The sequence below is a fragment of the Pocillopora damicornis genome, chromosome 2, assembly GCF_964200805.1.
Source record: "Pocillopora damicornis chromosome 2, jaPocDami1.2, whole genome shotgun sequence".
Classification (NCBI taxonomy): domain Eukaryota; kingdom Metazoa; phylum Cnidaria; class Anthozoa; order Scleractinia; family Pocilloporidae; genus Pocillopora; species Pocillopora damicornis.
The window spans coordinates 18,200,071-18,227,957 of record NC_142671.1 but is presented as its reverse complement, the minus strand read 5'-3'; the positions used below and the strand labels follow the sequence as shown (position 1 = coordinate 18,227,957).

General features: G+C 38.6%; 2 protein-coding genes across 4 annotated transcripts; one reads left to right on the top strand and one right to left on the bottom strand.

Annotated features, from left to right (window-relative positions):
• Positions 1-27,887, top strand: LOC113681647 (glycerol-3-phosphate acyltransferase 1, mitochondrial). 2 transcript variants are annotated; one of them, XM_027198756.2, is made up of 29 exons: positions 1-80; positions 664-731; positions 14,100-14,590; positions 15,404-15,535; positions 16,146-16,213; positions 16,420-16,524; positions 17,072-17,121; positions 17,574-17,688; positions 18,712-18,808; positions 19,011-19,100; positions 19,827-19,848; positions 19,952-20,070; positions 20,158-20,206; positions 21,118-21,198; positions 21,445-21,494; positions 21,875-21,907; positions 22,457-22,570; positions 22,956-23,145; positions 23,686-23,756; positions 23,853-23,920; positions 24,244-24,421; positions 24,739-24,772; positions 24,869-24,954; positions 25,235-25,294; positions 25,776-25,856; positions 25,946-26,038; positions 26,657-26,780; positions 27,019-27,087; positions 27,661-27,887. In XM_027198756.2, exons 3-29 carry the CDS (start codon positions 14,408-14,410, stop codon positions 27,822-27,824), a joined length of 2,526 nt encoding a protein of 841 aa, XP_027054557.2. In that variant the 5' UTR covers positions 1-80; positions 664-731; positions 14,100-14,407; the 3' UTR covers positions 27,825-27,887. The 2 variants fall into 2 exon arrangements, with proteins under 2 accessions (XP_027054557.2, XP_089052218.1); XM_089196092.1 differs by lacking the exons at positions 1-80; positions 664-731 and having other exon boundaries at positions 14,197-14,595.
• Positions 1,341-13,447, bottom strand: LOC113681646 (uncharacterized). Of its 2 annotated transcripts, XM_089196090.1 has the most exons (14): positions 13,331-13,447; positions 12,243-12,360; positions 11,663-11,875; positions 10,862-11,347; positions 8,572-10,542; positions 7,590-7,970; positions 7,140-7,325; positions 6,816-7,019; positions 5,983-6,264; positions 5,428-5,496; positions 4,803-4,853; positions 4,096-4,230; positions 3,303-3,842; positions 1,341-2,596 (listed from the first exon to the last, which is right to left on the bottom strand). In XM_089196090.1, exons 2-14 carry the CDS (start codon positions 12,328-12,330, stop codon positions 1,935-1,937), a joined length of 5,268 nt encoding a protein of 1,755 aa, XP_089052216.1. In that variant the 5' UTR covers positions 12,331-12,360; positions 13,331-13,447; the 3' UTR covers positions 1,341-1,934. The 2 variants fall into 2 exon arrangements, with proteins under 2 accessions (XP_089052216.1, XP_089052217.1); XM_089196091.1 differs by lacking the exon at positions 11,663-11,875.

The window sequence follows — 27,887 nt, the reverse complement described above, 5'->3', positions numbered from 1 at the left end:
GTGAGTTCCAAAGACAGCTAACAAAAGACGAGTTCCCGAATGTTCCTTGCCACTGGAAATTCGAAATACTGACGATGAAGGTAAGAGAATGTGATAAAAGAATAGACTCGGATCTTTCATGTTCGCCTTGCCTATAGTGCAGTTATATCATTAAAATTTAACGTGCACTTCAGAAATCTTTTGCAATATGGATGAAAACTCTTTTGGCTGACACATCTCAGCCGAGCATATTGAAATTTAATTCACGATCAGTTTTTCAAATCAACTAAAATATTTATACTTGTAGATTCATAGCAAAACTTGATTGTTTCTTTTTTCACTAAAAGAGAGGTTTACGTAAGGAGTTGTGTATAATTTATAAACTATTTGAAGAAAATTAACTGACGAGGATACTTAAGTGTAATGTCGAAAAACAGTTGGGCAGGAGCTGTCCTTAGCATTATTAGCCACTAATTCACTTAATTCATATGTTTCATCGCGAATTAGAAGTCGACAAGAGCAGAGAACCCCAGACAATGACATGTGGGGAAGAGAAATTTCAGTATGAATATTACTGTGTAACACATGGCCAATGTAGTACAGCAAATTGCAAGAGTTCGTTAACATGTGTAAATATAGATTTAGAGATAGAGATAACAAGTATCTTGTGTGTCACTCTTGCAGTGCCATTAATGGGTCTCCACGGACAATAAAATGTTGTGCATTACCGGTTGGTGCTATTTCGACGAAAGGTATGCATGCTACACGAGCCTGTGCGTTTGTATCTCCTTTTACCTAAGTGTAAACCCTCGTTAATCAAGGCTTGAGTTGCTTTACATTCTTATCATACAACAAACGATTTTCACTTTCTTACGGGGATATTTACGCTTGTCGACTCTCTCAAGCGCAAAGGGGGCCCCTATGAATGCCAGCCTTCGAGATAAATGGGTTTTAATTGAATTTCAACTTTTACCTAACTTCATTTTACTTTAATCCCTCCCTTTATTTCCTGTTACCATCGCAGCCTGAGATTAAGTAAAGTGTTACTGAGTGGAATTTATTGTAGCATAGATTCTGCCTTTTTGTCTTATCAGGAACAAAAAAAAATAAACCGATTATTTACCTTTTCAAGCGATTTTCTCCAATCCTCTTTACTACTTACACTTTTCATCGGCATTCATCAAACGCACCATCTATGAGAGATGAGGGGGCGTTTGTTGCAAGCTGTTCACGTTATGTGCTATCCTTAAGTTAAACATGAAGCCTAGCCGACAGCTCTCTGCCAAAAACATCTATTTCATGTTATTAACAACTGAGCTGTGTTTGATATTTATTTGTTGCAAAAGTATGCGGATATCAGTTAGAATACTGCAACTCATTTTATTCATTTTTCATATTTCTTTTTCTTTGTTTTCAAGATTTCAAAGAGTTAGGATAAAGGATTCATCGAGTCCTTTTCATCTTTCTATATTCTGGAATCAGAGAACACGATTATAACATTTCGAAAAATTTCCTGTTCCGAATTTTACTAGAGGGTCTCAATCGGGTGACGGCTTTCACGGCTGACGGTAAAAATTTTGGCAATTTTATGACTAACGGTTTATATCATTCCATTGTTGTCACCAGAAACTTTTTACGGTTAACTTTTCTTACGACTTACGTTCAAAATTTGTCAATTTTTTACGCCTAAATGTTAAACTTTTCGGCCGTTTTACGGCTATGGGTTGAACCCATTGAGAGCCTCTGATACTAACTCTGTATCTTTGATTCAGAGTCAACTTTCATGGTCGAACCTCAAATATCACTTTTATTTTAGCAATTGCAACGAGTTATCAACGATCAATAACGAATTGTCAGCCTGTGAAAAGCTGCAGAGCGTGCGGCTTTCTCAAAACCCATTTCCAAATGTTTTCAACATTATTACCACGTGCCCTCTATTTGCAAATTTCCTGTAACTATAAATATCGCAAGGCTGTAGGAGCACTCTGAACTCTTTGTCTTTTGAACAGCGGCACACGCACCGTAAAGGACACAAGCTTTGGTTTATCAGCGCAGTATTTTAACACAAAGCGCACTTCAGACTGATCCAGTTCCCAGTTGTATATGAAAATCTCATCCAAGAGGCCACCAAAATTTTTGCCATCAGGTAGATGACCCCCTATTAAAATGCGACCCCAAGAATCGGAAAGCTTTGGTTTTCGGGGATTGCCATAAGTTCCTTTCAGCAAACCGTTCACGTAAATCTTTGCGTCACCGGATTCTGAACTGTACGTGGCAGTCACGTGACTCCAGAGCCCTTCAGGTATGGCGACATCGTCAGTTTTGACGTCAAACGCTACGTCACCGTTTGAAGTTTTGTGTCGCCAGTGAAGTTTTCCGTTTACTACCTCCAAGTTGTAAATGTCGTGCCATTCGTCGTTGTATTTGTTACTCACGGCCTGGAATATAGAATGACGTCCCTTGGTTCGGTTCAAACTGATCCAGGATGCAATCGAAATAGCCGTAGTAGGTTTGTGGTGAAAGTTTCTCCCATCCAGGTACACACTTGGCATTTTATCGTTGGATGCGTCTAAACATGCGCCGCATTTGTCACAACCACTGTTTAAGATGTGTGCTCCTGAAATTAGGATTGAAACCATAGCCACTCTTAAATCTGTATATGGGTGTTACTCTATATGATATGGCCCACTGAAATAACATCAGGGGCCTAACGAAGAGGCCAGTGCGTTCATGAAACATTACGAGTGACTAGCCAATACTTTTGAACAGATCAGCCTCACCCACGGCCTGCTGCACATTATAAGATAATGTTCTTCCTCAAATTCAGTTTTAAAATTCTTAGATATCAATGTATGTTGCTACTTTTGAATTGTGTGCATTTGGTTGCCCCGCATGCCTTATGGCAGAGTACGTGGAAATTAGATTGACACTGAAGGGTACTTTTCTGCAATAGTTCGATGATGTGTTGATCCATCAAAGTAAGGATCAGAGAAAGTTCGTATGCTGTTTTGCAAAACAGAGGTTTTCAAATGCACCCTACTACAGTTGTACAACACTTTACAATTAAATTTCGCAAGACAAGTACCAGAGTTAAATATATAATAACAGCAAATCAGATCGTAGGAAAATATCACAAAAAGCCAATAAGAATTCAAAGTTCACCGCGCAAACTTCTTAAAGTGCATGAAAACGCGAGTGACCAATTTGGTTTTATTCTTGCATCTGATTGGTTGAAAGGTCAGCGGAAATTTCCTTGACTAATCAAAACTAAAGAAATCCCGCTGTTTTTTCGACACTCAAAACAAAATTTCTCCATCTCTTACCTCCCTCCAGAGTAGCATTGTTATCCAGACCTGACTGATCCATTACCTGGTGAGTAGACACGTTCGCTTTTTGGAATCCGTAGTGCAGGACCATTCGATTAAACTCGCACTTTTTATAGAGCATTTTAACTTCTGCTGGGGTTATAACTCGATCAAACATGAAAACATCATCTAGAAAGGAGATGAACTTATCGCCAAATTTCTGTCCTATTCCCGTGGCCGTAAAATCGTCAGGCAGACCTTTATTTTTCTTGCCGATTGTTTTAGAAATCAGTTTACCATTTACATAGACTCTTGCAACTCCATCCTTAGAGTCAAAAGTTCCTGCCAGGTGAATCCACTGATTCTTTGGAACTTTCACCATTTTCTTGGCACTGTCCTTTTCCTTACCGTCGTCGACATCAAACCATCGAACGAGACCAGGCTTTCGGGACTTAATCCACATGGCTATGGAAGCTGCTTTGGTCGGTTTCCTGGTGAAGTGGTTAGCTTTGTACATTACTTCACCGTGTTTAAGATCAGCAACACGACCACACGAGCCTGAAAATCACAAATGTGTGAACAAATGTGCTCTGACCACCGTGTTCATCACTTTTGATCACAGAAACAACTATACTATAGCCGGCTCAGTAAGAAAACGTTGCGCACCAGTAGCGCAGAGGGGGCAGGCAAAAGGAAGCAGGCCAAGACTGTCTACGGTAACGATACGCCCTATAGCTTCCTCTGTTTTTCGCTCGGCGCTACTATCACTCACCGTTTTCACAAAAATTAACATTACTTCGTATTCCCATACCCATTGTCCGGTTTGATATTTCAGCTCCGTTGGCAAGATCAGCGTCGTTTGTATTCCCAGACTGATCATGTATAATCTTATCGTCAGGCTTGACAGGCTTCCCGTCAAAATTCAAGTGCATAACAGCACTTCTAGCTGAGAAAAAAATACATTAAGCAAATGAAATGATTAATTGGTGTAGCTTTGAAACCTCTTTTATCCACACAGCTCTTAGATGTTGCTGCATATTGCAGTTACTAATTAGCTATTAGATTCTGACTTAAAGGTCACTCCTCTAAAGTACAACCTGCACCGAGATGATTTTTGTCAAACTTTAACTATTGGTTGTTTATCTTACAGGAACACGAATTTTGAAATAAGAAAAGGGGATCCTCGTGATCTTTTAGGAGTACCTTCTAGATATTCATATAATTCCTATAATATCATAACAGTTTTATTTATGAGTGCTTGCTAAATTTGCGTTTCCGAAAGTTGAATTCCTTCTCCTACACTGAGAATTGGTTTATGTTTATTTTACGGGAAAAAAAGTCAATGCTCGTTTTCGAAAAATAGGAAAAAAAGATGGGTCAAAATTCTCGTTTGCATGAGAATGACGCTTTACCTCTGTGGCCAGCTCTGACAAGTTAGAAAAAGCCAAGAAATTATGCGCGCTAAAGATGAGCAAAGTAGTACTACGTAAGGACCTTAAATCAGAAAGATAGACCCACCCAGTTTCCTGATTATTTCTTCTCTCATGAATGATGAAGGTGGCCCTGGCGCTAAAAAATAATTGCATGGTTTGTTACTTGTGACGCAAGCTTTATATCTCTGATGGGTTATAAAATATCGATGCTTACTAACTCTCTATTTTTTAACAAAATTCGACGTCATTTCCTGTATATGACTGAGCCCATAAACGGCTCCCAGCGCAATGCTGAAAGAAGAGCCGACGAGAAAACTAAGTTTGCAATTGTGAGTCCATTTCCTAACTACGCTCCGTCTTCAAGCTTGCTTCTGTCTTTTTTTTATTAGGAAGCACTTTTCGACTAAAGCAATCACAACGGGTAATCGGGACAAAAGTAAATTTAAAGGGGCAATACAGCTCAAAGTAAACCAAGAAAAATACTTGAGAAAAAGCGCGGGAAAACGCGACTGACTAAGCCGCCATTAGTCTTATTTTTTGGCCGAAAAGCTGATGCGAGTTATTTTTTATACCAAAAGCGTTAAGCAGAAACAAGGCGATCCAGAATTAAATTTGACAGTTAACTCAAAAGTGCTCTGACTTATGGCGGAGAGAAGTTGCCCCGAGGAATTTTTTTAAAATTACAACGGTAATGATCATATCCAACGTACTTGGCTTGGGTGCGGACACTGAGGAGGTAGTTGAAGGGAAAACACTTGGAGTTTCTTCACTTGGAGATTCTATGGAATAAAATAACGACTAAAATTTCTGTTCAGGTGAAAATATCTCTTAGATAAAGAGAATCACGGCCATTGTTTTAATTCAATGCGTGACGATAGTAAAACCACTTTGAAGTAAATTGAATGAGATGACGTTCTACGATGGTGCGTTTTCCAGAATAATCGAAGTTAGACGAGATAGCCCCGGTAACTGATTCTTAAAGTTGGCAAAATCAGATACGGAAAAAAAAGTGCTGTATAGTCTATGTTGAGGGCTACCCAATCGTGTACAATCTTCTGTTTTCTTGCTCTCTTATTATCACTGACAAATCTCTAGTGGATAATTCGTTCATTATGAATGGAAGGCTGTAAAACTTTGTGCATGGGCGAGTTCCAAAAATCTGACCATGAGATATAATTATATCGAGATTTGTTAAATCTCATAGCCACTGCACTTATCAGACTTTGTACCATTCTAGGAGTTAAACGATAGATTTGAGAACAAACCTTCCAAACCATCCTGAAGTTCCTCGTTCCTTTCAGTCTTGTCATTTGAGGTGTTTGCCTCAGATTGGTGGTCCTGTTCGCCATCTTCAGACGAGTCTGTGTCTGGTTCAACTGTGTCAGTATCGCTGACTGGTACACCTGTTTCTGATTCCGTTGTTTTGGTGTTTTCATCGTCACCTTCTTCGTCGTCTGAACTGGGTCTAGTGTACTTCAGGGAATGGTGGTGTTTGTGATGGGGAGTCTGGTACGAGTCTTCTTTTATAGCATTTTCAGTCGTTTCATCTGCGCGTTATGACATAAATCATACAATTGTGTGTAAATAAATGAGGAAAAAAGTCAATAACTGCAATGATGCAAGTAACAGTACAAATGTATTTGACGTTGAGTCATCCGGGATACTCCAAAAATCATCTGTCTGCGAAATAGCTTTTACTCGTCCAAAAGAGATGAATTTAACTCACTGTTCCCTGTTGATCGACCAAAATTGACATAAATTGTAACAAAACAGGCAAAAAGTTTTTAAAATCAAATTAACGCTCTGTTGATAGGTCGCAAAGACCTAATAGACTTCCATTAAGATCAACGAAGAAATTTTAACCACATCTAATGGTGATATCTCTTGCGTAGCTCTAAAAATCCTCTTTGCATTCTGCCGATGAGTTTTGCTCATTGTGAAGAAGTGGAACGGCCCATGTCATCTTTGGCTTTGATGAAAGTGTACTTTCCTACTCCCAAAAGAAACATTTTATTATAATTGCAAACTAGTTTACGACACTGTGACTGTAGAATGACAGTGAAATGAATTCATGAAATTAATATTTTTTTATCCGCACCTGCAGGGTGAGCTCCAACATCGTTTAACTCTTCATCTATTCCTTCATTATGTCCAATTATTTCTTTTCCATTCAGTCGGTCAGCAGTATCCTCATCAACCCAATGTTCGCTCTGTAAAGGTCTGGGACGGTAATGTCTTCTACCTCCTGAGCCGTACCTCAGTTTAGAAGTGGGATGCGATTCGTCAATGCCATCTGAATATTCTGAAAAATCAAGTTAAGGAAACTATACGTTTTGTCACAACTCAGTTCTTTAAGGTATATTTTCAACAGGGAGACAATGATTTATCGGTAATATCATTATCATTTCAGTTCCTACCGTACCTAAGCTGTGATGTAATCGGTGTTCTTTCCTACTGTGTGCACCCATACCATCAATATCCTCGTCCTCGTTGTAGCCGTTGTCTAATCCCCACATTTTCTTGTCATTTTCGTAAGCGAACTTGTCGTACTTTGGTTCTTCTGGCAACTGATCATCCTCTGGAGTAAATTCATTTCTAGCGGGATCACCTCGAGTAATCATGAGGATACTGATTGTTATCCAAATTTTCATAAATTTGTGAAGAGATCACCGTTGAGTAAAGCTGAATCTAGACGCTTCCGGATAACTCACAACACTCGCCTGAAAATTGATTATTTCTCTCATGACACACGAGTCAGCTATTTCCAACAGCAAAATAACCCTGAGCTGAAGACACTGTACTTTTGCCGGGATTGCAAATGAGTCAGTCGGACTGATAAAGTTAAGAAAATCAGATTACATTTAAAACTTACTTTGACTTCTAATAATATCATCTGACAGATGTGACCTAGAATTGACATCCTCAAAGTCTTTGTACACCTGACTTGCGGTCAAAAAACTTGGAATCTTTTGCGGCGCCGCCATGGGAACATTGACGGTCACGGGTGACAGGTCTTGACCAAAAGAGTTCATGGGCTCGTTCGGTGCGAAGCCGCTTCTTGTTTGAGAAACCCGCTGAGGCAAGATGTGTTGAATGGGAGTCAAACCTAAGGTGCTGCTGAGTTGCTGTAGTGAGGGTTGAGGTGGTGCACGAAAGGAGATTCCAGAGTCTGGAAACGGCTGCTGAGGTGCAAATAGATTTTGAGGGATTTGGTCATTGAACGCTTGTTGCAGAGGAAATTGAGAACGGGCGTCTATGAAAAAAAAAAAAAAAAAAAAAAAAAAAAAAAAAGAGCACTGATCTTTAAATCTCTTCAATGTATATCGCAATGCTGGTTCAGCAGCCGATTTCATTGCCTGAAAGCGGTAGGAAAGATATTCACTGGTGTATCACCGACTTTCCTAAAGCAGGTCGCTGTCCATCGGTACTTTGGTGGTTTCTTTCGATACTGGTTTAGTTTTTCGTTTATCTTTAGCAAGGTTTCTCGATCGTTTTAATGAGTCAATTAGCACCTTCGTTGCCATCCTATATACAATCAGCAATACTTACATTATGGTTGTGGTAAATTCCATGGAATAAGGAAAGTGTAAGTTACTTCTTATGGTGGGGATAATTGTCAGCAACATACTCGTAGCCGTTAAAACTCGCTAGCGACGATTGACCTATACACAGATTTTCCGAGGTTTCATGAGACAGAGTTAATTTTTTTTCAGGAAAGTCTCCCATGTACAGGCATTAACCGCCGAGGATGAACATAATAGCTAATGCTTACACCTGAAATGAGGGCGAAACCGAAACTTTAGGTAACACATTTAATGTTCACATCTGCTTTAAAAAAGGGGTTAAGAGTTTACCTGGTTGTCCTAACAATGAAAGTTGATCGATTGCTTGAGGAGCAGGGGCAAACTGTGGTAAGAAACCCGGTAAAGACTGCGTTGGTAAATATTGTGGAACTGGTTGCTGCAGCTGTGGCAAAGTGGGTAGAAAGGGTGGATCAGGAAGTTGTCCAGGAAACAACGATTGCTCAAATTGTTGTGGATTTCCATTCCCTTGGAGGAGTGGCAATGGGAGTAGTACTTGTCTTCGTTCTCTGGAGTGATTTGGTGACAGGTCTGACACAGGATTTTTTGAGACGTGAAATCTACTGTTCCCAAGGTAATTCTGACTTTCTGGCCTTGCCTTCTCCTGTAAGGGAGACACTAAGGATTCTGTTCGGCCCTTTTCAACTGCTGTCATCTCATGTGAGGATGATCTTTGTTTAATAGAATTAATCTTTGGTTTTTTTCTTTCCCAATTGTTTTTTACATCATTATCTTTCTCAAACACGTTGTTCTTCAGTTTCACATAATCACTTTCAGACGGTAGAAATCTCTCCTTAGTTAAAATGGCCGGTTTGGACAGCACAGCCCTGGTTGGCACAGCTAGAGATGGAATAAATCCAGGCTGTTTTTTTAGATTTTCAGAGTTCTTTGTAGCTGCTACTTTGTCAAACGTCGATTTTATCACCTTCTTTGTGTGTGACGAAAGTGATGCTTTTTCCCTATTTTTAGTTAATATTCTGCTTCCGCCAATTGTATCTTTCTGGGCTGAATCCTTCGGTGGGCTAGGAACCATTCCACCCTGCGTTGGTTCAATGGCTGGAGGGCCGGTAGGTTCTAGTTTAGCATTAGTTTTTGGCTGAATTATTCCCATTTGGGTTGGCTCAATTGGAGCAGCGGTTGCTTCTGTCGGTTGTATGCTATTTGCTTGGACCTGTGGCAAGGGGCTTGATTTAGATGGAGGAGAAGTGGAGCCTAGTGAGTCCTTAAACTCACTCCCAAGTGGTGAGAAAATATGTGCAGGCAGAAGTTTGGCACCAGCTTCTGTTAGATACCTGTAACCTGGTGCTTCCTTACCTGATAGCTTTCTCGATCTTGTCAAGAGCATGTCCGATGCCGAAGACAGGTACCCCCGTATATGAGAACCGTGTTTTACCGTGGATCTCTCCCTGGACTTAGTTGAATGCAACAAAGACATAAGGAGGGCCTTTTGAATTTTACGTTGCATTTCTGGGGAGAGTTTGTTCGACCCAATCATATTTTTAGTACCCAGCTTAATTGAAGTCAGAGAGTTGTTATCGTGAACTGTTCGATTCCTGGAAAGCAAAGATGACAATGATGACAATGATGACAAATGCTCTGATTGATGAAGAAACGAAGCCTTCGACGCGGATGGATTCTTTTCATCAATTTCAAACGGTGCTTTGAAGACCGATAGTTCTGGATAAAGACTTTGTAAATAATCGGCTGCCGTATATTCTTTCGTTGTTGATTGGTCGTTCTTAGAAGAAGCCTCAGTGGTATTTTCCTGAGCTATTGTGGCGTTGGAAAACCATTCGTTGTTTGAATCTGAAGTAGACGAATTCGCCTCTAGGGAATAATTTTTCCCAAAGGATGGCATCATTTTAAGCGATGGTGTCACTAAATCGTGTCCGTGGTGTTTTGTTGAGTTTGTGATCAATATTGATGAGTCGTCACTGGGAATTTTATTAACTGTTTTTGCGGACGACGAAAATGATGCTTGTGAAGAAAACGATGGGTCTTGTTTATTCGGGCTAAGTGGTAGGACCTGGTCTGAAACAAAATCACTATGGTTTACATGCTTGGAAGGCTTTTCTTGATATAAGGCAGCGTGAATTAGTTCGTCCGAAATGAGATTATTATGAGTGACCTGCTTGGAGGGGTTTTCTTTTAGAACCGGTTTGTTGTTCAAGTCGACGTTAGCCATTTGGTGTGAAGTTGCCAGACCCTCGCTGACAGCTTGTCTCGGAGATGAAAGTGCTGTATCTGTAAATTGAACAGTTATCAGTCCAACAATCTGCCTGAGCCATTGTAAAACGAATTAATTTTTACTTGTCGAACAAACATTTATTGGTGGCTGCTTGAAGACTGCGAGGCAGGCAAACAGCAGTACAACCAGATGGACAGAACAGAATTATATAAAGACAGACAAACAGGTTGACAGACAACAATACGATTTTCTCGCGGTTTCAGAAGAAACTCATCTCTGCTGCATCAAGGAAAGCGTGAAACTCCAGCATAACTTGCACGATGATCGCAAACTACGAAGCAAAAGAACATTGCAGGAAAATGGTCCTGAACTTACCTTGTGACCACGAATCTTTGATAATCGCTTTAGCGATGTCATTCTCACTCTCGAGGAGGGGTTGGATTGTTTTTAAGTCTTCCCTTGTTGGTCCATTGTCTGCGAATTGCTTTGAATCCAAATAAGGTGGTGTTTCTTGACTCTCGTTGGGTTCAAAATAATCCACCTTATTCGCGTTAGAGGGCGAGTTGTGTGTTTCATATTGACTTTGTAGAAATGACAGACTTGTGGAGGTGAGTTGATCTCGGTTTGTAGCATCGTCAAACATTTCGTTTGTGGCAATAGGCACTGCAGGTGAGGACATAAGCTGATTCTGTTGCCCAGTGAAGCTTCCTTCAGGAGACTGATTTATTTGGTTGTCGTAGAATGGAAGCGAGGACTGTTGCGACTGTTGCGCCACCGGCTCTTGTGATAACGAACCAGTCCATTGTGACTGAGGAATTTCGTTTGCGGCGAGAAAGGGAAATTGATATCGTTTGGTCTTTCCTAGAGGGAAAAATTTGCTTTTATAAATTAAAATTTTCACACGAGGCAAGAAACAATAATCCTTGCCTTTTCTTTATCAAGGGTGTACGATTTCTTAGCCTAGACGGTGGGGGTTGCGGGTGGTGGTTGTCTCAAGTGGTTGGCTAAGGAACTATTCTCGTAGGTATTAAATTTGAAATTTCCAACTCCAAAGCCAAGATTATCTAATGCTCTTGTAGCCAAAATCCATGGTCACACATCGCAATAATAACTGGGGCCTAAATTACTGCATCTGCAACTAAAAATTGAGTAAGAAATGAGTAGATAAGCAGCAACCTTCTTCGTACTCTTTTTGCTTCTCCTTCATGGCGTTTGATGGTAGAATCACAGGCGCAGGAGCTATGAGCGGAGCAGGCGCAATGGCCTCCACCGGGGGAACGGCTCCTGCGTCAGGAACCAACCCAGAGGGTAAAACAACGGGAGCGGGAATATCGCTGGTGTATTCCGGTAGCAAGGATGTATAGGAGTATAGCTGTCGTCTGTTTAGACCTTGTAAAGAAAAGTGCAAGATTGTTGCATGCAGGGATCGATGTGGGGAAGACATGAACTAAGAACTAGTCTTACAAAAGGCGTTATTTTTCTTTCCGCTAAAAGAGAGAGAAATCTGGTGATGATCATTCCACTCTCCTGTAATAAGTTCTATCGCTTTAGTCGCGCTCATGAAACCCTGAGCTCGATCCAAACGCCCCAAAAAGTTTCCTGAAAACGCTATAGTTTCCAGAAATTGAAACTCGAAAGCCTATGCGGTATAGCAGTCATTGGTCGCAACTAACGGTTCAGCCTCACGGTACTAAGTGTGATTCAAACCTTGTTCAAAGCAAGGAAAAAAGCAGTTGAAAAATGATGTAAAGCTTACCTTCACGTTTATGATTTCCTGATCGACAGAAAACGCCGGTAGCCAAGAACAAAGTGAACAAGGTAATCCGCCAAGGGAATCCCTCCATCGGTGCAAGAAACTCACTTGATAGTGTTTACTATATGGGGAGCAACCGTATGTTCATGGAAAGTCTCAGTACTTAGACCTTCTAAAAAGTACACATAAGACATAAGGTAGTTTTCAGTGTGCACCAAAAGGCGCGTCGCTCTAACTTAATGGTTTCTAAGTATTTCGCATTCAGGATGCGATTTATGGTGACTGACTGAGATAGAAAATGAATTCAATTTTTCAGAATGGATACTGACTGAGTAAAGTTCTACTTCCATTTTTGGAGTACACATGTAGTATGTATGACGAGAATTACTAGATAATATCACGCCTTCAGAAACTGAATGCTCGAGTATAGTATGCCTCCAAGTTTGACATCTGTTTTTGTTCTGTCTTTAAAAGAATGTGGTGCTTTATCAATCCCCAGACTCTCTAGTGTAGAGGTGTCTTTCTTTCAGGTAAGTAGGGGTTGAACGGTAGCTCCATCGACGCGCGTGAAGTCAAGATCATCATTTGCGGCTAGATCCATTCACTGCAGCACCGCTTAAATTTACATTTGACCTCATATAGTGGGCCAAGAATCATAGGCTACTAAGCCCACCTGTGACTCGTTTATAATTTACCCGGTCGGAGAAAAAACCACCGTCTGCGAAAAATAACTGAAGCTAGTTCAGATTAAACGATTTTCACGGAAATCATTTCAGCCTGATGATGGTTTGTTAAATCTCAGACATGGATTTACCGGACACCTTTAAAAAATATATATCTAAGCCTCAGTTGAATTCCAAAATCTGACAAACTTGAATAAAAAATATTGCAAAAAAACATCATTTGCGTCAAGTCTCGAGAGATGCTATTCTGACCAAATTGTTCGACAGTTTTAGGCCAAGCGGTTCAAAATCCATCTAACAACAGGTAGTTTGATTCACTGGTAACCCAAACAAATTCGACAGTCAAAACAACATGAAAAGTTGCTACAAATTAAAGATAACTCTTAAAAAAAAATTCAGATCACTTACAATAAATTCGAGTTTCCACCATATTCTTGCTTAAATTCCAACGCGTTGTGTGTTGGTAAGGCTTTACGCAGTCGCCATTTTGACCTCTTCAAGGATGTGTTCATTACATCACCATGCATTTCACTTATTCATTTAGTCGCGCTCGGCCGAGTTCCCATCTTTGTTTTCATTGGATCGATTAAAAGCAGAACCTGCTGGTAGACTCATTTACCGTCAGAGCGCGGCAGATATATTAAGTTGAGGAAATTGTTACTTTATAAGAATTAAAAGGTACATGGGGCTGGTTATCATGCTGATAAATTAACCATAATCTTTTTCAGAAGCATGGTAAAATTATTTCAAAAGCAACAGTCTGATCAGCAAATTATTGATAAAGAGGGAAGATTATTTCAACAAATTAAGATTATGATGCAGTTAGAAATCAAGAAAAGGCCAGAATAAAAATGTCATTATCGTTATGAGTTGTTGCACTTAGTACATAATCCTAAGGACCAAAGTCTCGGTGTGCGAAGATTATGGCATGCAGACGTTTCCTACCAGTCAAAACCCAAGTTAAAAACAGCTCAGTCGCGTTGAGCTTTAGCAACTGTGAAATATCTCAGAGGAATTTTTCTTTCTTCAGCATCAGCATGTGCACTGTTACCATCTGTAAGCATCGTGATCATCACCGCATTATTCAAATCATTATCAGCATCATCATTCTTATTCTCAGTGTTGATAGTCAGTCTCATATCAGTGCCTTATAAAGTCTTTTTGTGACCCTGTACAGGTTAAGAGTTAAACCATACTTTGATGAGGTGTTGAAAGGCCGGGAGGATCTCCAAAGACTGGAATCGATGTTGTTTCCAGTCCTAAACGATCCTGTCGCATTGACAGCCCTTGCATTCTCACGTGTGAACTAATCCAAATCGTGTCACACAAAAATTATTATTATTATTTTTCAAAGAGTATTTCGAACATTGTGAATAATTTGGCCATTTTGAAACGATAATCTTTTTACTGTGATCAATCAAACTCAACAACTGCTAGCTGTGCTGGTTCGCGAAATGCCCACTTGAAACTTGTACTACGTCAAAAATGGATCCAAAGTTGGAAGAAGTATTTAAGAAGTGGGAGGCCCATAGTTCTGGCCCTTCTCGAGTAGCAAATAATGAAGAATCACAACGTCAGAGAGAAGAAAGGCAGAGAGAATTCCGTGATAATTTGGAAGCACCGTTCCGAAAACCCTCAAGGCACAGGCCAAGGAAGCGAAAATCGAAGGTACAGTAAGTGGAGTTCATTGTTGTTGTTGTTGGTGTTGCAAGGGTTCTTAAAGAGTACGAAGTCGGGCCCTAAGACCAAGTATTAAGACCTATCCGCTGCTGAAATCTTAGAGATCAGCTATGATTCATCTAGGAAAATTTTACCTCCAAAGGAATCGATGATTTCTTCGGTAGATGGTCTAATTTGTTGTTTAAAACGCAAATGAAATTGACCTAACCAAAATAAAAATGACAAAATTTAAATTAGTTAAAGTAACATTTTTGATAAGCTTAAGAAGTGCTGACAGTAGCAGTAAACAATAACTAAACTCTGTTGAAAAAATTAAAAATCCTCAGAATAAAGACGATAGGAATATTGTTCAACTGAACGATATAAAAAAAATCTCATCCACATTAAATACAACAATATTTTGGCGAGAATAGTCTTCTGTCAATACTTAAAATGTGGTGACACCTATGGGGAAAGGAAATATTAGTCTGGCTCAGTTAATGTAATACCAGGAAGAAAGTTGTTTAAATATACCATTTAGGAAGCTCACCTAGGAAGGCTAGCTTTTCCTGTGTGATCAGTGTCTGGGAGATGTTGGCTTGTTGGACAAATTGAGTTGGGAGAAGTGTGGATAACAAGATTTGTGTTTTTAGAAGGGCCATTTTCCACCCCTAGAGGTAAAAGACACAAATCTGGATGTCTTTTAAATGGAGTCTTATGTTCTTTTGATTCTTTCACAGCATTCTATAAACCGGTACTTGCACAATTAAAGTCACTGTCAGCTTACTCAGTACTTCTTGTTTTGATTTAATACATGATTAGCGAGAGGATTTCAGTTTCAAGCCACTAACAGAGATAAAGTTCAGTGTGCCTCCTGCAGTGATTCCTTCTATTTACAAAAGAAAGCGGCCATTTATGGGAGAAGCTTGTAACAGATGTTGCCAAGAGAGTAAGGTATTCCATTCTGCATGATTGTATGCTTTAAAACATTTTGTCTATCAACCAGTGTGAGGAAGGCAAGTAGAACACAGGCAAGTCTACTAAATTATGCTCTATTTTATAGACCCAAATCTATCAAGTTAAGGCTATTTCTTTTCAAATCTATATCTCTGTTATTTTCAAAACTTTCTGTGGACTAAAATTTGTAGCAATGAGGTGTGAGACTGTCTTGCTTTTGCTCTACAGTATCTAGATTTTGGCAAAAGTTTTTAATGTTTGGTACTGTATGAGATTTAAGCATGCCAACCATAGTGCTAAAAATGAAAATCCAGGTAGACATAGCTCTAGTACACTGATAAAGCCACATGAGGGCTGATGAACATATGCATAATCCAAAGTTTTTAAGAAACTGATTCTGGAATCCAGATCCAAAATCACAGCTGAACTGTAATCCTAATTCCATGTTTTAAAATTGCAAATCTGCTTAATACTTATAAAGGCTGTAATCCATGAGTTTTCTAAAGGCTAAATCAATCCACAAACACATTTACCCTTTCCCCTCAATATGGATGTTTTGTAGTTAATAGTTTTGTAGTTAATAGCATATAATTCTTCTTCTTGGCAGACACTCTATGAGGAAGGCAAACCTTCATGGGGTATACACAATATTCTTAGCATGGAGCTGTTTAGAAAGTAAGTATAACTATTAAATCCTGAGAATGCAAATCACAAAAACCTCAGATAATTGATCAGCAGCCTATAGTCAAGATACTGTTTGTTTATCTCTCCATATTGTTCTACAGAGATGTAGCTCTTGCTGTTTTAATTTTATAACCTTTTTAAACAAAAGTATAATGTTGATAACTATATTTAACGGTTTTGTTATTTAAATGTTTCAGACAGAATTTCTTGAAAAGAAGTTTCTGCCATATAGCTTATGTGTGGAATTGTGACATCAGTCATCAATATCCTGATGTGAAGAAGGATGTTTTACAGTCAGCCAGGTTAGATTATGAAAGCTGTCAACTTCTTGATTATTTATTTCATAACCATGTTGCATGAAAATTTGTATTTTTTTTGAAATTTAATTTACAAATTTGGTATATTGCTCTTGTTATGCCAAAATAAGTCCCTGCTTTGAAAAAAAATTGTGCAAAAAATTAAAATGCAAAAAATTTTTACCTCCCCTCAAATTAATTACTGTGGGTGCCAATCAAGTGCCAGTTTACAGCATATTTTTTCATATTCATATATATTGCAGTTCCCCTTAGAAGGTTAGAAAAGTCAAAAATATCATTTTGCTTTCCTATTTTATGTTTTGCTGTTTGAACAGTTGATCTTGAAAAATACTCTACTAAGCGAAATTCTATTTCTCAAACAGCCTGAAATTTTGTTTCTGTAAACCCCAAAAAAGTCACTTATCTGGAAATGAAAATTCCCAAAGGGTTTCTCACTACTGTACATCTTTTCAGCCAAAATTTCAAAAGGATATAGAAGTTTATTACACAATCATACGGGTTCAAGTTTGAATATTTTATTCTTATTTATTAGAGTAAAGACCCGCATTCTTTCTCCTGCTATGCAAGAGCGTCCATCATCAGGTGCTTAAATTGGTCAAATTTTGTGATTGATAAACATGTATCAGGCTCTTTTAGAATAGATGAAAAATTGCATGTGCATGAAGTTTTATGGACCAAGTCAGGTTGAATAACGTTGTCAACCCAAGACACATTATTTTAATGTTTATAGAAGGTTTTGAATGTATGCTTGGGCAAGTTTGCAAAGCTTCAAAAAAAGAATCAACAATCAAACAGTTACAGCACGTTTTTTTGAGTTGTTGCAAAGAAATGCAGTGGTTAACTCTTAAGGAACTTTCCAGCCCTTAAAACTTAAAATTGTGTCTAGTTTTTTTTAAAACTATTACTAGCAGTAACTCATTACATACCTATATTTTTCTGATTCAAAAAATAATAAATTGTAACCCACAATATCTTAGTGACCAAAATTGAGTGACAGCTGCTAGATGTAACATTGTTCCCCTTATTAACAACAGGTCAGGATATCAAAACTTCAGAAAAAGAGAGACACAAGAAAATCAGTAGTGTTGAAGAAAATGCAGTTAACATCCTGAATGGGATGGCTGCAGTTGTCTACCGGAAGTTTGTGAGGTAATGAAATAGCATTTTGAGGTTGCTGTCACCAAAATCTGGTCGAAATTTTGAAAGTTTCATTTTGCTGCTCTTTAATTTGAGAAAGAAGTAAAGTTTAATTTTCCAAAAAAAAAAAAAGTATAAAATCTTAAAAAGAACTTGAAATATAGGTAAAAAAACGTTTAAGGGGAACCTGTGTGGAAGTGTGAAAGGTGTCATAATTGGAAAGCCTCCAGTAGAGTGTTGACATTTGCTGTGGGCTTTCTTTCATGATCTTTATTTGCATATTTTGTTTACAGTGCATCTTGCACTGCACAGCAAAGGAGAATTCCTAGCACATTATGCAAAATGTTGAGAAATAAGAGTCTTCATCAAGTGGTCAAAAATCCAAAAAAAATGGAAGTTAAGTTTTTTATCGTAGCTTGCTTTTCCCACTTTTCCTTCTGCTTTTCCCAATGTCTTCTGGATTTTGTTTAATGCCTCTTCTTGGATTTGCAAAATGACCTTTCCTGCAAATTTCAAAGGGGTTTTTATGTCACCAGACTTGCCAAGGGGTTCAATATTGCATTTCATTGCTCAATGGCATGACCACATTGACATGCACTTAAATGAGGTGAAAAAACTCTGAATTTCTTTGGAGGCCAAAAACTTGGGTTTTTTTTATGCAAGTTACCAATAGTCTACTTATAATTATAATAATTTATACTTTTATAAGCTTTACAGTGTTATATACTAGTTTCTCTAGTTTCTTTAAAAGTAGCATGCATAGGATGATTTTTCTAGAAGGGACCCTATCTTGTTGACAGTAACCTTAAGTAATGCTGTTTTTACATGTAGCTTTAAAAAGTACTTTTAGGCTTTGACTCACATGTACATGTGGGAGAAATAGCTGTCAATATGTTGAACTCTGGGTTGTAATTTGTTGAATCAAAACTCATTCATCCATGTGCTGGTTGCAAGTGGGAGACCAGCTCATCCCTCCTTTAGTTTCTATAAAACTGAAAGATTACAGTCAGAGTGTGTAAACTTGATTTTTTCCAGATTCACCACTTGGTTTCTTTTCAAACTGTTGAGAAGAATGTTATTTAGTATACAGATTCACAAAAGGCAAATTGACATCTTGAAAGAAGCTTCTCAGGTAAGCAACAGAAAAATCAAAGTTATTATATACATCTGTACACTCATCTGCTTTGTAATTCAAGGTTCAGTGTATTGCAAACTGTGGCTTTATGACAGAAGACTGAACTAACGGGAGAATTTACATTGTATTTATAAGGCTAAAATCTTGTGTGAAAAGGTACATAGTATTTTAAAACTTTTTTCTTCATTTGTATTATCAGGATGACAAACCTCTTGTGTTCCTACCACTTCATAAAAGCCACATGGATTATATCCTGCTGACTTTTGTGCTTGTTACATGTGATATTAAGGTAGGCATACTTCATACTTTGAATTGTCAGTTTGCCATTTAGATTTAGAATTTATGTATGTATGTCACATTGTAATTAAATCATATTTATTGACGAAGCATGATAGTTTGGTTAGCAATTCAGTGGTAATTCTTTCAAAATTCTCATGATTACCTTCACGGAAGGAATCTTGATGTACTGGTAGGTGTTTGAATGAAAAGAATTTCTCTTTGGCATTTTATACCTTTTGTGTGTGTATACTCTGAAGACTGCAAGAAAGTTAGATCAATGTCATTTTACTGTGACATTATACTCAGGTAAATTGTTTGAACCTAGGATTGACAGTTGTCTGACCTCCCTAGTGAGGGAAATCCTCAAAAGTTCTGATGTCAGTTTTGTGACAGTAACTGGTGTTTCAATAAGCTGAGCAGAAGTCTCTTAGACATCACAGCATATATGATTACCTAGTCAGTGTTTCATAAACAGACTTAACTGACAATCAATTATCTCCTCGCTTGACTCCAAGGATGACTTCTGTTCAGGTTGGTGAAACCTCAAACCTTGTCACCAACAACAGACCTTTCCAGGACAATTTCATTGCATGTTCACTAATATAACCCCACCCCTTGCTTGTTGGGGTTTAACGATGCCTTACTTGTTACTCTGAGGTAGGCTCTCTAGATAATATTAGAAAATTCTTATTACGGAAGTTATTTTTATTTAGTGTTCTCTTTCTCATATTTTCAGGTTCCTCATGTGGCAGCAGGAGGTATACCAAAGATTTTCTGTATTCATTTTTTCCAACATAGAGTGTTGTTACCTGATATATTCACAATAGTGGTAATAATTATATGAGCATCTTTTATTTGCAGATAACTTGAGCATACCATTTTTTGGGTGGATTTTAAGACACTTGGGTGGATTTTTTATCAAACGTAAACTAGATCATTCCTCTGGGAAAGATGAGTTGTACAAGTGTATCCTTCAAGAGGTGAGAATTCTGCTTGCAGATTTTTTTATTACAGTAGTCAAAAATCAATGAGCTCAGCTCAAATGTGTACTCCTTTTATGTTTGTAGTATGTGGAACAGCTCCTTCAGAATGGACAATACCTTGTATTTTATATAGGTATGTTAATTTATGCTTTAATCTCAAGTTTACAGATGTTAATATCATTAGTCTTAATAAATATAGGTAAAAGTAGAGCCTTTATACAGGCCCAAGTGGCCCATGGGGCCGGCGCTTAAGTCTGGTTTCCTTTAGCATAAAGCAGCAAGGAGTATTGCTACTCCCCCCTGGATGGGATGCTAGTCCATTGCAGGGTTACCCCCAGCATATTTGCTGGTACTCATTTGTACAACTGGGTGAAGAGAAGCACTGTGAGAGTAGAGTGTCTTGCCTAAGAACACAACACAATGACCCTGGCCAGGGCTCAAACCTGGACCACTTGATTCGAAGTCGAGCGCACTAACCATGAGGCCACCGTGCCTCCACTCTTAATAAATACGCAATGTATTAATCATTAGTGATTGTTTAACCTTTAAACCCATAAGAGTGACTAGCATCTAATTTCTCCTTACAATATCATCACTGAATCACACAAACATCATGAGAATAAAGGAAATGATCACCAACTAAAGAAACTCTTGATCATAGAAAAATTCTCCTCGTAAGCACCTCAGTAAATGTACAGAGAACAGTATGGAGAATATGAATACTGATGTGAGGATGTAAAGGGTTAAGTTATGACATTCACCTTTAACTCAGCAGAGGTGTACCAATACTTGTGAGCCACAGAACTGTATCCTTTGTAAACAGAATACTTATAAGATCTTCAACAATTGCTCATGAATGCTCAAAGAAAGATTTGTCAGTTATGCCATTTTTAACTGTCTTCTTTTTTACTCCACCATTTTCCCATCCCCACGTCATCCTTAATGTTTTAAAGCAATAGGCACATTGTTAAATAAACAATTTGTTGAAGATCTTTTTCTTCTCTGGTTATATGCATCTCTCTTTTTTATTACATGTACCTATAGAGGGTAGTAGATCAAGAAGTGGAAAAGCCATGGTTCCAAAGTCTGGTCTTCTCTCTCTGGTTGTTAACTCAGTCACAGAAGGTATGGCAATTTGATTTGCCTTGACTAGTTGAAATCCACGTTATAATTTACTACTCTGAATCAAACTGCAACATAAGCATTTTTAATACTTAAGATGCTGTAAACTGTCAAGAATGAATTAGTTCCATTTATATCATTGTAACAAGCTATGCACTATATCAGAAGTATACATGTATGACCAAGGTTATATGCATCTGGCTTTATTTTTGAACTTGTATAAGCTCTCTTGATTTTTTTCTCTATTAGGTGTAGTGCCAGATGTGAACATTGTTCCAGTGAACATCTCTTATGACAAGGTGGCACAATTTCACATATATACTTTTTTCAAATCATTGAGAATGATTACTTCACATATAATGTAAAGTATCTTTCAGTGGTCTGGTTATCCTCTGGTTAGTCTTTTTTTTTGTTTTTTATCCAGAGTATTGCCTTAACCTTTTGGCCCCTAAAAGTGACTGGCATCTAATTTCTCCTCACAATATCACCCCTGAATCAAACATTAAGGTTATGAGAATAAAGGAAATGATCAGCAACTAAAGAAGCTCTTGACTGTTAAACAAATTCTCCTTAACAGTGCCTTAGGAAATGCACAGGGAACATTATGGAGAATGTGCATACTGATGTTAGGGTGTAAAGGATTAATAGTTGACTGCACTTTCTCTTATTTTCAATCTAGGTTGTGGATTCAGGTTATACAAGGGAACTTCTAGTGAGTATGCTTTGAATGTCAAATAATTAACCTGTTTCTTTTCTTCCCCCCCCCCCCCCCCATATCCCTCCTCTTCTTCAATCCTATGACAATAAGCCATTTTCGTTCTATATTAAAATTCAAACTTGGCTCCAAGGCTTCCCCCTAGCCTTGAAGCCATGTTAGAATTCTAATATATTGAAAATGGCCTATTTGCCCTCAATCTTTAAAGGATATGCCCCGTCTCTCTTGAATAAATGTATAATGTTTTTTTGAGTTACGTTAGTCCTTTCTAATGCGATCTCAATTAAGGTACCATTTGGGGAAAGGAGGAGAAAACTTTTTTCTTCTATCTTCCAGAGATTAGGGGCAAGATTCTCCCAGGGAATTGTCTGGAAACTGTATTTGTACCCAAAAATGTTTCACTCCGTGGGTTAACTTTTTGCGTTGATGTTTTGTGGAGGTTGTGATCTTTAGCACGTAAATACAGCATAAGGCTTGCTTTGTATTGTTCATAATTACTAGAAAATGAAGAGCTATCTTTAACAGAATGTGTTCATGTGTCTTCAGGGTGAGGTTAAGAAACCAGAGTCATCCTGGAGCACAATGAAAAGCATCTGGCGCATCATCAGAACAAGATATGGCAACGTCAGGCTCGACTTTGGCCAGCCATTTTCTCTCCAGGTTTGTTACCTTTGTTTAAAATTTTTAGTTTTTTTTACGCATTCATGAACTTGAATGAGCATACATCCTTACTCCTAAATACTGAAAATTTCTGAGATTCGAAAGTTTGACCCAAAATTTGAAAGATAGACAAACCGAGTGGTCACCATTGTAATCATGAAAATAGAAAGGAAAGAGAAAACAAATTACTACTTGTAATCTCAACTTTATTTGCTCAGGAAACAAGGGTAGGGCTGTTTCAGTGACCTCTTATGTATCTCTTCATCAGTTCCCATGAGCAGTTTTGATTAATCTCTCTGGGTTAGTTTTAATTATGTGGAAAATATCGTCAGTTGTTAAGCACGCTTGTAGTGGGTCTGATTGTTCCTAATGCCCCCATCAATAGGAATTTTCCCGAGCCATGGACCAATCTCAGCCAATGCAGGAATTTGCAGCCAAATCGTTACTCAGAGCATCCGATATCTCGTCGCCCAAGTCTTCTCTGGTGCGGAACTACTCTGAGGTCTCGTTAAGTGAGATCGGTGATGATAAGTGTTTCACCCTCACTAAGGCTCTTGGATATCACGCCATTCATGGTAGGTTATGAACTTTGATCCTGGTTTTCACTGTATAGACTGAGTGTAATACATTTATATCTTTGGGTGTTTATGGCACAAAATGTGGAGTCGAAATGTCTCGACAACCTTTCACTATATGAAATATCGGCTACATTTTTCCTCTGACCCACTAGGAAAGAATCATGGATCATTTAAAGGAGTGTCTGAGAAGTAGCCTGTGAATGCTTTTCCTCCCTAATACCATAAAAGGAATGGAGGAGGGGTGGAGGGGTGGAGGGGTAGGGGAGGGCCCAGTCAGGTTCACTGTCCAAACCTTTACACCGAGTGACTAGGAATTTATTCGCCTTTGACCTCCCTTATTTTCTCTTTACTTACAACGATGCTGAATAAACTATGTTTCAAGACCAGCTGGAGTTCACTAGAACAGGGTATCTCAACAAAGAAGTAACTGTTGTTGATACAGCTCCGTGGAAAAGTATCTGAGGCTCAGTATGGTGGGACTCAATATCTTGCAAGGACCTTCATACTCAGAAACCGTGTCTTCTTTCTTGTCGTTAGATTCCGCGAACTGTAGTGCAGTTATGAGTACCAACATGGTCGCCTTCCTTCTCATGAACAATCATAGGAAGGTAAGTTGTTGCAAACTGTAAATTATTGAATCCTCTGTACATTGGAACGTTTACTGAACCATTCCGTTCGTTGATTTCATTGTCCTACCTCTTAAGGGTGCTACATTTCAAGAACTGTGTGCGTCCTTTGACAGGCTGTACAGGGAAATAACCTCACGAGGAAGGTAAACAACTTTTCATTTCGGTCACTTTGAAGAACGAGAGAGTGTAAATATCAAAGACATTTGTTTCATTGTAATTACATGGGGTGCTTTGAAGTAAGACGTATTTTTGACCTAGAGGATACATTGGAAAGATTTGTGAACATTGTCAAGTGAAAGTAGACTGATATCAATGTTTTTTTCCTCTTCCCCTCTTCTACTTGTCCTTCTTTCTCTTTGTTGATTGGATAAGATGAAGAGCCATAGAGTGGTTAAGTTTGCTGGTTGCGTTCAGTCGTGTCATAAGTACCATAAAATACCGATATTTATCATCTTCTATTCTTAAGAGATGTTGGCTTTTCGGGAAAGACTGCAGCCGTTGTCCGTCATGCATTGCGACTTTTGGAAGATGACGTCACAGTAACGGAATCGCGGACAGGTCCTCAGAAGGATACAGTACGGGTTCAAGTTCAACCCAAGGGTGGTTTACCTCACATTCTGAATCTGGCATTTTACAGCAATCAGGTAACTTACTGGACATAAATGCATTTAGTCACAACAAGCCATGACCCTCTTTGTTTGACTTTTCAAACTTTTTCCCTAGCATCTCTTAACCTTTAGAGCAAGTTTCCACTGAATGTCGAAAGTTGTTGAAAGTAGTCCAGAATTGCTTTGGTTTTACTTTACTTTGCGCTCTGATTGGTCCTGTAAAATTGCGCCATCCTCTCAACCAATCAGAGGCAAAACTAAAGACAAGCGCGACTTGGTGATTCGCTTTGGTTTTGGCTTTTTAACATTCACTTGAAAACTACTCTAACAGGTTACTTTTCTTTTCGTTTCAGGTTGTTTCATTATTTTCCCTGGACGCTGTCCTCGGTAAGCCACGGTTCTTTCGTTGCTCGAAAACTGGAGTTTTCTCATTCGTACATTGTAATTATCCAGATATTGAAAATGTATTCCTTTTATATTTAGCTTGTGCAATTTTCGCCGCTGCAGAGGATAGTGAATCTTTTGATACAGACGACATCGAAGGCCAGAAAATAATTACTCAGGCGTCGGTATGTGAATTTTGACCTCCATTGCTTTGTATCATCTAACCTCTCATTTAAATCTTTGTAAATGTGCTCCCCTTTAACGCGATACGATCTTGAACGTATTCGATTGGTTAGGCGAGGTATTTGCAGTCAAAATGACAGCACTCCTTTTCTCTGCTGTCGCTTCTCGGTTGAAGGGATTCACTTTAATCTGTCTCGTTAAGTTGCAGTGTTATCCGTCCTCCTCATTTTTAGACTCTTCTGTTTACTTTTAACGCTGTTTACGTCAATTTCGTGTCTCTAGATAGTCGAGAAAGCGAAAAATTTGTGCGATGTTCTTCAGAGAGAGTTCAATTTAGTTCCGGTAAGTTTAACTATGTATTTAAGGAGAACTGATTACTGAGAGGGCGTGAAGTATTTTGTTCCTTATATATAATTAGTGCATGGATCTTGTACGCACTTCACTCCTCCTTCCCCCTACCATTCCAAATCATCCCCTCACCCCTCACCCCTCACCCCTCACCCCTCACCCCTCACCCCTCACCCCTCACCCCTCACCCCTCACCCCTCCCCCTTGTCCCCCTTCTTTTCCTTCTTCTCGTACTTCTTCTCCAACATTCTCCTTGAAGGCCCTCTCACAATAACCTCACCTCAACTACCAATGTTCCATCACTGTCAACTTCAAAACTAGAATCACAACTCATGACCCACAAGGCCGTATCTAAAATGTGTGAATTTACTTAATAATAATAATAATAATAATAATAATAATAATAATAATAACTCATCAGTCTGTGCACAGTAACAACAAAATCCGAAGTACCTGAAGGTGTGTGTATTTTCAGCCATGTGAGAACCTAGAGTCTGCTCTGACAGAGGGACTGGACAAATTCACGTCTAGTGAGACCCTACAGATCATAGCAGAGGTAAGTATTTACAAACCAGGTTGGGTAACCGTGTTGAGCAATCTAAGCAGTAATTATACCGAGTCATTCTCTCTTCAATTTCTCAACAGAGCGACCCCGTTAGTTCTCGAGGCAGTCAATGGGGATGGGATGACGACGATGAGTACACGGGAGAATTTGACGTCACGGAGATCGAGTACAAGGTAAGTTTTATTCTTTTTTCTTTCAGCGATATCGATTCAAACAGTTAAAGAAACATGGCATGTTTTTAATCTGAGTCCCGCCCGAGGAATTTAATCCCAGAGCTTCCTTAAGTGCGCTATTACTGACCAACAGGGAACCTAGTGGTGAGCATTGCTCTAATGAAATACAAGGTCTGTATGTAACAAGTGCCCCGCATACCAGGAGGGTCAGAAATGTGTTTGTCAGCCTAGAGTCTAGGTTATTTATATAAACCCCTCCACCACAAAAGTTACAGAACGGTCCGCCTTTTTTCGCTTGTTTCTAAATTCATGTAACAGGATAATTTTTCTCACAGTACCGGAAAGAGTTCGCGTGGTGAAAGGCGCTTGTTGGCTTTATTAATCCTTATCTCGCTAGAATGACCAAACATATTGTACACGTTATACAATCTGAGAGAAATGAAAACGGATTGGCCTCTAAAGTTGTTGAGAACGTGTTTAGTTCATTAAAAAGTTCCCACCTGTTCCTTACACTTTTCAGGCAATCCCATACTGGGGTTTTTTCTGCCAGTAAACAACTAAATTTCTTTAGTGTAGCTTATCTGTTTATAACACTTTTTGTCAATTCCTTCACTTCAGTTAACCAATGCAGAAGAGCTGCTAAGCAAGCTTCAGTTTCTAAAGTCAGTGGTTGCTCCCCTGATAGAATCTTACTGGGTAGCAGCTTGTGGTTTACTTTGGCTCAGAAACCAGAGGTTCTCAGGTAATAATTTTACAGAATTTTTCTTGCAACTCAGTACCTCGTGGATCAAAAAGTTGTATTAAAATACAGCCAATTCTTGCTTGTGCCAATGACTTGTACATATGTACGTAGTTTACTGTATTTAAATGTATGGTTTTGTTTAACCATTTTAGCTGTTTGGAGATTGCAGCATTTTTATGTGGTCTGGTTTGGCTTTATGTGTTGTTTTTATCTTTATTTTAAATTATTTGCCCTCAAGATACAGAGTTTCTGACTGCTCTTCATTCCTGTGCGAAAGAACGGGTCCATAAGGGAGTAGCAATGTTTCGTAAGTGTTCAACATTCTTGCATTTAGTTTGTTAAATGACTGAGATTCTTTAATTGCGATGGAGGTCTTGATTGGTGGTTTCTGATAACATTTTTTTTTTTGTTTGAAAGATCACAACAGACAACGCTTTTCTAAAAGTTCTTGCATCACTCACTTTTACTCCCATCTATCCTGTAATAGATGTTACATACAACTTCACGCCAAAAATAGTAAAGATGACATTAACCCTTTAACCCCTGTGAGTGACTAACATCTAACTTCTCACCTAGGTATCACTTCTGAATCAAACATTAGGCTCATGAGAATTGAGGAAATGATCGTAAACGTGAAAAGCAGTCTTGATTTTTATCGGTATGGAGAATATGTATGCTGATGATTAAAATCAACCAGTAAAGAATTGATCTTAACAAGTTAGCTGCGCGAGAATGAAATACAGTAATGGTCTTTCGTTGGGTTATATGGAAAGTCCTACGCTAAAAAGTGTAATTATGAATTTTTAATCTCTCGATCGCAACTAGCTCTTTAATCATCGCTCAATACTAAATAGTTATCTTGCTTTTTGTTTTTTTCCAGCCGAGAGTTGTTCACTGGAACCTTTCCGCAATGCCGTGCGCATCTTTAAGGAATGGAAAGTGATTCAATTCAACGCCGAGAGTGGGATAACGCTCTGCGACGCTTACAACAATGGAGATGCCCTTTTTGATGTGATTGAGAGCATCAATCAGTTTAAACTTTAACTGCAACAGTAACTTCAAAATTCTTGTAAACGAACTTGAATAAATTTCTTATGCCAGCTTCAA